At 35.2% G+C, this 10,674-nt stretch overlaps 1 protein-coding gene across 1 annotated transcript; it reads right to left on the bottom strand.

The window, feature by feature from the left end:
- Positions 1-929: 929 nt before the first annotated feature.
- On the bottom strand, positions 930-9,069 carry LUM (lumican). The gene is made up of 3 exons (XM_045365689.2): positions 8,825-9,069; positions 5,539-6,421; positions 930-1,704 (listed from the first exon to the last, which is right to left on the bottom strand). The coding sequence occupies exons 2-3, from the start codon at positions 6,398-6,400 to the stop codon at positions 1,550-1,552; spliced, it is 1,017 nt and encodes a 338-aa protein (XP_045221624.2). The 5' UTR covers positions 6,401-6,421; positions 8,825-9,069; the 3' UTR covers positions 930-1,549.
- Between the last annotated feature and the right edge of the window lie 1,605 nt (positions 9,070-10,674).

A 10,674-nucleotide genomic window follows, 5' to 3' on the forward strand; every position in this document is an offset into this window, starting at 1 on the left:
AATTCATCTACATTATAGTTTTATCGAGAAAAAAGTAGATTTTAAGTTTACACCAACAAATAAACTGAGGCTGCTATCACACTCTAAGGAATTTACCTTAATGTAGAAAACTCATGAAAATCAAAAATACACATTGTACCTAATGTAATATCCATCACACACATCTGCCAGTCAACTCAGTCTCAATGGTGATCCTTTGATGAAAGGCCACTGCACCATAAGATAGAGTTCACTAAAAGTGGTGTGTTAAAACAATTTATGCTAAGCTTAGAGATACAATTCCTTTATATTAGACACATATTTGACTACATACGCACTGGTATGGGATGAATAGACCTTTGTCTGCATAACATTTGGCTCCAAACATAGGCTTTATTGTTAGCTAGGTAAAACAGAAGTTATTTTTGTAAATTATATGCATAGTATTTATCATTGTATAGAATTGTATATACTCATAGGAAACTGAAAGCTGTTATTACTGGATTATAAACTCAAAACCTATGATCCAGACACACTGGCTTCAAGCCAAAATGATTTTTTAAATATCATTTTCAGACAATTTTATGTTAATTCAACATCTTTAATCCTGTGAGTTATCCACCATTTCTCGACAACCAAGGAGTGAGTGCTGAGATCACATAGCAGCTTCTTATCTAATAGAATACCATTTTATATGAATCAGTAAAAACACCAGGAATGGGAATAATGACAAATATCTAAGTAAGTTGTGAAATCTCACTACCTATTATAGGTATTTTTAAGAACTCTTTGTAAGCGGATGCTAGAAGTAGACAAATTATTTAGTGTAAAATCCTATGTTCACATCAGTAAAATATTGCAGGCTAGAGATATCTTTTGATTTCTAATCTACTGTTTTATGTATTTTATATACAAAATATATAAATTTCACAATAAATCAAACACAGTGATGCCATTTGCTATGTTTTATTTTGCTAGTAGCTTATTAAACATAACATGCAAATAACCAAAGAGAAACATACATGACTTAGAGTGAAAAATAATTCTAGAAAAGTTTCACTAGGTAAGTATGCAAATTCGTAATACTAAAAATACTTCTTTAAGTGCATGAGGCTTCATGTATTTTGCAAAATTCTTGGCCTCAAAATCTACCACCTATTTTTTAACCAGACCAATTTGAATGTATCAAGATAATTTGGTTCAAGACAGTAAACATCCAGATGTATTTAATCCAGGCTTTGGGGCACATTAAGATTTAAGGATTATAAAACTTGGCTGATTTCCATGCCACCAGTAAAAGGCTTTGCACATCATTTGACAGTAGAAATAAAAAAACACTGAATTTACAAATAAAGCATTGAGTTTTATGTCTATTTGTGTATATGTGTGTGTTCTTGTGATGAAATAGGCCTGCATTTCATCTTTTCTTTAAAAAAAAATAAATGTTTACAAAACATTTCTATCAGATTTTAAAATTCATGGAAGTAATAAACAGTAATAAAATATGGATACTATGAAAACTGACACACAGGAAAACATAACCATAAAATATTGTTCCAGGATACAGATATTAATTAAGAGTGATTTCATTTGCAACACGTAGACATTCATACATATCCGGTGGAAGGCTAGTTTCTGAGATGCGATTACCATCCAAACGCAAATGCTTGATCTTGGAGTAGGATAATGGCCCCAGGATCTTGCAGAAGCTCTTTACGTCAAACTCTAAAATTTAAAGAACAGAAAACATTAATCACTTTTCGGTACACTGGCTCAAAACAATAAAAAATTTATGTTTAAAATAGTATAAAATAGGACCTCTTCCCTTTTAGAAAAGTCATAATATAGTATATATTTGAATTTGAAATCGTTAAAGGCATATTTCAGGCTACCAAAATGGCACAGCAACATTTAGTAAAGAGTAATCATGGTAGATCAAGATATTCAGTATAATATTTTAAAGAACAGAACTTATTTATTATTAGAAGTTGTTTTTGAAAAGGCATTCAGTAAGCGTGTCATATTATCTAACAACTTTTTAAAAATAGTCTAATCTGAAGAAATATAAATGGATCCTGTTGCTGTATGAACAGTCTCAATGTAAGTACTCTTTGGTTTTGCATCTAAAAATAAGAGGGGTTAACTAGATGATCTATAAAGAATTTTCTAGCAACCACACACCATGACCATGATAAACTTCCAAGGCAAAAACCAAATCATTCCAGCAATCACACACCATAACAATGATCAAAATTCTAAGGCAAAAACCTAATCATGGCATGTCCACCATCTGAACCCATGTTTTTTGTTTGTTTATTTGTTTATTTTTGTCCATGGTCAAAAAGCTGCCACAAGTGAAACACTGATTTACTTTGTAATAGAAACCAAGAGTGTTACTGAATTGGCTGACCTGTGTATACACAGAAACTATGTTTGCCTATATCTATTTTAGATTAACATTTTCAAGTCCTTTATCTTGTTTTCGTTTTCAAACTCTAGTTAACAAAGACTTCAGCAGAACCCCAAACACACATGCTTTTTAAAATAACTCATCAGTCAATTCCAGGGATTTTTCTATGGTACCAACATGTGAGAAAGTGAGGAAAAATGGAAAGAAGATGCGAATAATCTCATCTTGGAATTCTACCTCTGCCACTTACCCACGTGGGCAACACTGGAACTCTTATCTGATCTCCTTGTTAGAAATACATCTATCTTACCGTGTTGCATGAAGATTAGATTAAGGTGTGTAGAGCACTTCACACAATACTAGTACATAGTATGTCCTAAATAATGACTAATATCCTTTTAATTTTGCTGTCTTTCCAAATTACTCTACATTAGGAAGATCTCTGATTAGGCTAATGCTTAGAGTTGCAAATTTGAAATAGAAAACAGTTTATTTTTGCTATCTATTCCCTAATATTAGAAAAAAATTAAGGGGAACTTTCTGTATTAAGTAAATGTGAAATGTTGATATAGATGATTTTTATCTGGCAAAATAACCTAAACTGAGGTGATGAATGAAACTGAGGTGATGCAATGAGAATACCAAACCAAATGTAGAAAGATAAGGAAGAAAGAAAGGAAACTATTATGTTACCTTTTCAAATGACCACTATGTACTGGGCACTGTGGTTTCTATCTCAGCTTGGCACTGACAGGCTATTGACCTTTCTCCCATAGATCTCTCTTCCCATCTTCCACACCAGCTCTTCCATCCTTTACTAATACAATGTCTACCTTCAAATGTGCCTGTATCTGTATCCTTCTTTGTTTCAGAGAAAGTAGCAGCCCTGCTCTTGCAAATAATTTCTACCCACCAAATCTAATGTATTCCATCATCCCTCAAACATCATAAATTCCTTTAGCATTTTGGTCTGTCAGAGAGCATCCTTGCTCCTGACCACACATGTTTAAAATGAGGAATCTTATATTGCCACATAGTGAATTTTCCACTGGAAACAACAAGAGTGGTTTAGCTGTGTTAGCCTGACTGTGTATTGTGTGACGGTCAAACAGCACCAACCCTTACCTTGGCTGCTTTTCAGAAAAAACAAAGAGCATGTGGAGCTTCAGGGTTGGCAAGCATGGTCTTCTTTATGAGAATGTTTAACCCTACTAGGGGTTATATGAAACTGGCAGAATTAACAAATGTCATATGTATAAAGTATATTGTAATATTTTCTGACAGCAATACCTTTATTCAGTATGGCCAGAAAACCAATTTTCATCATGTAGAGATGTTCAAATTCAATAGGCTCGTTTGCAGACATTATTACTTTATATGTGAATCAGTGTTTCCTGCTTGATTTTTCATTTAGAAAGTCTTATCTGTGAATCATGGTCTTTCTCTTCTGCCAAGCTCTGCCAAAGATTAATGGCAGAGTTACCCTGGTGGGAAATGGTGGATTTCAATTTCCCATTGGAATCTATACTGCTTAAGTTGAGGAATACCCTGAAGACCAGATAAATGCATAAACAATCCAAACGCATCAGATCAAACTTCATCCAGAAGATAAATGAAAAATAAAGAGAGGGGAAAGAGAAAGTTTGGAAATATCAAATGAGTTGCAGGATTGTACCTAAGAAAAAAAAAGCTCTGTAATACAATTTTTTTTTCCTAAGAAAAAAAAAAAAAAAAAAGATGTTAGACTCTCCCATCATATTTCTTTTTCTCTTTTTCTCTTTAATCTTCTTCACAGTCTCCCAGAGCACTGTGATGGCCACACACCACAACAGAGATAACAGAGGCAGATGATGATCATGACAGCAGAGTAACATGTTGAGTCTCAACTAGTTGATGTCAGGAAAGACCATGAGACAATATGGGACCAGGCACAATGGCTCACACCTGTAATCCCAGTACTTTGGGAGGCCAAGGCGGATGGATCAATTAAAGTCGGGAGGTCGAGAAAGCCTGGTTAACATGATGAAACCGCCATCTCTACTAAAAACACAAAAATTAGCCTGGTGGTGGTGGTGGCCTGAGGCGGGAGAATCGCCTGAGCCTGGGAGGTGGAGGTTGCGATGAGCCGAGATTGCACCACCGCATTCCAGTCTGGGCGACAGAGTAAGACCCTGTCACAAAAAGAAGGAAGGAAAGAAGGAAGGAAGGAAGGAAGGAAGGAAGGAAGGAAGGAAGGAAGGAAGGGAGGGAGGGAGGGAGGGAGGGAGGGAGGGAGGGAGGGAGGGAGGGAGGGAGGGAGGGAGGAAGGAAGGAAGGAAGGAAGGAAGGAAGGAAGGAAGAAAGCGACTATATGGGCTTCTTCTTTTTTTTGTTGTTTTTTTTTTTTGTTTTTTTTTTTTTTTTTGAGACGGAGTCTCGCTCTGTCTATATGGGCTTCTTTGTGGCTGTGGAGTTTACCAACTGTGCCACTTTTGAACTCATTTCTTCCTCCCTCATTTAGATCTCGTCAAAAAATAACTGTAGGACACAAATCTAAGCCATAAAGGAGAAAAATAATAAGAGATAGATATGAGGAGGTAACACAGTAGGATAAATTGGTCTGCAATTTTTAATTTGAAGACTTATATATTGAATTCTGTGACCTCAATTGTTCCTTATCTGGATACACCAAAGAAAGGCTGGATATTGGATATATGATTGAGCTAGAATGATTCTTTGTTTGAAGTAGAGGGACATTTTGTTGCCTTTTTTTTTTTTTTCTTTCCCCAAGACAGCCTTGCTCTGTCGTCCAGGCTGGAGTGCAGTAGCACGATCTCTGCTCATTGCAACCTCCATCTCCCGGGTTCAAGCAATTCTCCTGGCTCAGCCTCCCAAGTAGCTGGGATTACAGGAGTGCGCCACCAGACCTGGCTAATTTTTGTATTTTTAGTAGAGATGGGGTTTCATCATGTTGGCCAGGCTGGTCTCAACTCTTGACCTGGTGATCGGCCCACTTCGGCCTCCCGAAATGCTGGGATTACAAGCGAGACCCCCCGCACCCGGCCGACATTTTATTTTTTTAATGGAGCCAGATGCAATATTTGTGTTGCGCAGCTCAGGTATTTAAACACTTGAGGAAACATCAAACACAGGAACAGCTTTTTACTTACTCTCAAGTTGATTGACCTCCAGGTAATAGTTTTCAAGGTTTTCATTGACGGTTGGTATGTTTTTAAGCTTGTTATAGGACAGATCCAGCTCAACCAGGGATGACACATTGAAAGAATTTCCAGGTATTCCACTATCAGCCAGTTCATTGTGAGACAAACGCAGATACTGCAATGCATTAAAACGCTTGAAATACTCATCAGGGATGTTGCTGATCTTATTGTTGTCTAAGTAGAGAGTTAGAAGAGAGACAGGGAGACCAGAAGGCAGTTTGGCTATCTGATTGAAGCTCAAGTCAAGGTATTCGAGTGATTTAAGACCTCTTAAAGCAGCTGAAACAGCATCCTCTTTCAGCCGATTGTGTTGGAGATGGATGAAGGTCAGGTTTACCAGTCCTTCAAAAGAGCCCAGCTTTGTGATCTTGTTATGAGTAAGCTGCAGATCCTCCAGAGATTTGGGAAGTGGGCCCACAGACTCTGTCAGGTTGTTGTAGTTTATATGCAGCTTCTTCAGTTGTTTCAACTTAGAGAAAACTCTCCCTTTTATCTTGGAGTTTTCTAGAAGGTTGTGATCTAGAATGAGCCACTGCAGATCAGTTACATTCTCAAAGGCCTTTTCATCAATATGGTCAATCTGGTTATTCCTAAGGTAAAGATACTTGATTCCAGGAGGCACCATTGGTACACTTTTCAATTTCAGCTCATCACAGTACATGGCACTTGGGTAGCTTTCAGGGCAGTTACATTCTGGTGCACAGTTTGGTGATGATTGCCCATAAATTGATAGGGGAAAATCATAATCATAGTACTGGCCACTGGCACCACCAATCAATGCCAGGAAGAGAGTAAATGCACTTAGACTCATTTTTGGCAAATGGTTTGAATCCTAAATAAAGTTGAAACATTTATTAATAAAAAATATATACTTTCAAGAAAAGGATATTCAACTTACAACATTAAATGCATTATAAAATGTGCATTTTGTTATTCTTATAGCTATTTTTAGTGCATCTAACGGCGTCTCTTCAATTTTTATTTAGGTATGAGGACAAAGGTGTATGTTTACAACTGTGTGGTGAGCAGGTTTCAGGTTAGATTGCGTACACGTGCGCCCCCTTCTGGGAGAGCCAGGCCTAATTGTTCCAGTCAATCTCTTTAGGCTCTTCCTTAATGAAATGCCTGCCTGTAAGAGGTTTCTGGGTGGTGTTCATTGACCACCGAATTAGACTACTGCTTCAGATCATCTCTCAGAAAACGAGAATGAGAAGACAGTTGTTAACTGTATACTCTACTCTACCATTCGACATCATTAAAATGACTCATGAAGAAGATCCTTACGGGAATATGGGCAACCTGAGGTTTTGCTTGTATGTGGGAGGGAAATGGAAGGCACATTCCTTTAAAACTATCCGGTTATTGTTGGTTCTGAGGAAGGAGAACAGAATTCTTGGTGCTGGTGTGCGTGCATACTAGTGCACGTTGTGCTTGACATTCCACACTTTTTAAAGCACACTGCAAAACTGTGTTCTGAAACTAATATTTCATAAATTAGCTATTTACTAAATTAAATATTAGTAATATTTAAGAATTACTAATATTTATCAGGAAAATGTCACACATTCTAAGGGTTTCTCTATCTGGAAAGAGATTCAACAGGTAGAGAAAGATAGTATTTTCCAAGTTTTCAATTAGAATTATAGTCTCTCTCAATTACTCACAAGTTCTCTACTTTCTTCATGCCAAAATCAAAGATGCCATGATTTGCATGTATCTGGCTTTTAGTGACCTCACAGAATGGAGGTGGGAGAGAGGTGGGACGTTTTTAAAGTTTGGATTTAATACTGGTATTAGAACTATCTAGTAAATTATTCCATTGATAATATGAATTTAAAATAATGTGTAACAGTTATCTTCTCATAGGAACATGTTTCTCAGGTGAGGTTAAAAAAAGTCCATTTCAGTGTCTTAAGGAGGTGCGGCAATTTAGATATGGGAAAATTAGAATATAAGAGTTAGACTTTTATAGAGTGGAGAGTTGTGGCTGAGTTGGTAGCCCTGGGAGATAAATCATTAATGTGAAGAAAGATCTACATTCTAATAGATAACTGAGAATATTGTATCTTCCTATGAAAGTATGATTACAAGCTTTTGGATCAAGGTAGTTTGGGATAAGCAGGATCTCTGGGGTAAGAAACTGAAAGCGTCTTTTATTTGTTTTAATTTGAAATTATAAGGCACTTTGTTTCAGATCAGATGGAACGTTATAAAACAGTTGTCAGAAATACTTCGATTGCTGACATAATGTAACATGTAGCCAGATTCTCAGTAAATTACTCTCTAAGATTATAATGGGGGGCATTTAATATTGTTGACAGAACTTGCCATAATAATAATTGCATAGCACTAAAAAGAACATGATGACATATTCCCAGAGTTATTTATAAGTTACAGAATGCAAATACTGTAAAGATTTGTCTTGCTTTATTAATAAGCTATTTTAAATTTAGTATATACCAAAATATTTATGGTAACTATAAGGTGAGTATTAAAAAGTAATGAAAAATGCTTCCACATTTTTTGGCAAAGTAAAAACAAGGATGCTGAACTGAAAGAGAGTTTGTGACCATATAATGACTCCACTATGAGACAAAATCACACTCTACTTCCCTCAGTTTTCTCAAATACCTGTGGCTATAGAGAAAATGCTGTTTCCAAAAACTAAATCATTTCCCAGAATTTCTTTAAAAATTCATTCCTTAAGGCATATATCCAAGAAACAATTTTTTAAATTAACAAAACAGAAATAAATAATCCATAAGAGTCTCTAAATCTTTTAGCTCATGTTTTATAACATAGAATGTGTATTGTAAATTATAACAAATTGCCACAATATACTTATTAAAAGATATTTTGAATGCTGATTAAAATGACCTTTCCTTGCTCCAGTATTAGAGTCCAATACTAAAATATATAACTAATTAGCATACATAACAAACATTTTAATTTCTATATTTTTTCACTGTGTCTACTTTAACTATTTTCTCATTCTAACCTTGAAACTTTTTATAACTTCCCTTGCCAAGCAATATAGCATATACTGTATAAAATCTCAAATCTATAAATCATGGAAAACATATTAAACAAAATGTGAAACTAACTGCTCAAAACTGTGGATTTGCTGTGGAATAGCAATTGGCAAAATTGCTCTGGAATTTTTCCTGTTCCTGTTACAAAAAACACTGTCCCAAACAGTTACCATCCCCAGTGCGATAGTTAAAACAGCACTTACCTTACTGTCTTGACACTGCTTTCGTTAATTCTTAAAGCAGATGCACTATGGACAAGAATCCACCAATATATGCTGTAAACTCTGTCAGGACGGAACTGGCTGCCAGATTCTGAGTGATACAAGAGCTGAAGGGGGGTGGGGAGACCCAGCCCAGTCACGCCAGTCTCTGAATGGAGTTATGTCATTGTGGGGATCTTGTGGTGTGGCATGTGAACACTGCTCTCTAACGAAGTGCAGGTGAATGTGGGGAGGAAGGACAGCCCAGCTCATTCCCTATGGAATGGGAGAGAGATACGTGTTTAACTAGCTCAAATACCATAGCTTTTAACCAAGGATTGAGTCCTGCTTCAAATAAGGAAGCTCACTGTGAGAACATTTTTCTTACAAACCTCTTTACATCTGTGGCTGTGGCAACAATTAAGTGCAATGCACTCAGCCAACTATCATGTTTATCTAAAGATCTCATAAATCATAAGCAGGGCAAATAATTTCAGGAAAACACAAATGAACAGACTCAGAGGAATTGAATCCCTTTGCCTATCACTTTTGAAATCAATATAGATTTACTTGGACTAACTTAATTTTTTGGTCATGAGGGTAACTTACATTAGTTTTGAAAATGTGAAATATGCTTCATATACTCTTGGATACACATGATAAATATCAGCATTTCGAGTTTACTTCTAATGCTAAGGAGATTCATTTTATGTTACTCAGGTCTGGAACCAATCAGCAAAGTCTTGTCTGTTTCTTATTTTGTGGATTTTGTTTAGGAATTCACCCAAAACCTTACTTGGGGATAGCATTCTATAGCTTAATGCCAAAAAACATAAAAGAACAGAGAAAAAAATAAATTTATACTAAAAGTATCACAAGGCAATAATCTTTCATTCTCTCATTGCATGCTATAATTTTTTTTCAAAGTTAAAAGTTATTCAAAGTTATAATCTCCCAAAGACCTGGCTGGATATATCTTTCATTATCAGCTCCTGATGCATGGTTTCAGCAAATGAGAGATGTACTTAAATCCTTGTCTATTTCATTTTGTGATTTTATCAGTTATATTTATGTGATTTTTTTCTAAAATGTTTCATTTCCTCATATTTATAAGAACTTTTACAACAAGATATTTTAGTATAAATTGTCACATTGTATTTTTGTCTTTAAAAATAACTATATTACATTTTAGCAGTGAGACTTGTGGAAGATTAACTCCATGACTAATACTGCATTTGCCTGACAAAAGACTATTAGAATAAATGCCTTATTTTTGTAATAGAACTGTTCAAAAACAAAAAGTAATCTTCTTGAAAGTAACTAATGGAATTGTAAGATGATTCATAAGCATACAATTTTTACTAATATTATTTTAAGAAAATTATTGATAGGCATCAGTTTCAACAAAGTAACTGAACAAATTTATAAGGAATTAAGAAAAAAAGACCAATCAAATATAATTAAGTGATCTTGTTATAAGAGTATTCTTAAAACAATGCTAAGTATTAATTTTGAGTGTATCAAATTCTATAATCTGAGCTCTTGTTACAACAATTCCACCTATCCATTCCTTAAGTTTTTTCTGTATAAGGCGACACATGTGTTGTGGTATTTGTAACAGAACTCAAATGCATTACATTGGATTTAGCTCATTGTAAAGTCTTGTCAACATATACTTTTTAATAAAATCAGTTCTGTGAAACCAGTAATTGAATAATTTTGTGCGTTTCAGAGCATATTTTCAGGGTCCATTAGAAAGAAATGAAATGAACATTTATAGTGGATCTAGTATATTCCATGATTTATACTCAGAGTTTTCACATTTCTTACTTTAAATTTCATACATTAAAATT

This window comes from Macaca fascicularis, chromosome 11, assembly GCF_037993035.2.
Source record: "Macaca fascicularis isolate 582-1 chromosome 11, T2T-MFA8v1.1".
NCBI lineage: Eukaryota > Metazoa > Chordata > Mammalia > Primates > Cercopithecidae > Macaca > Macaca fascicularis.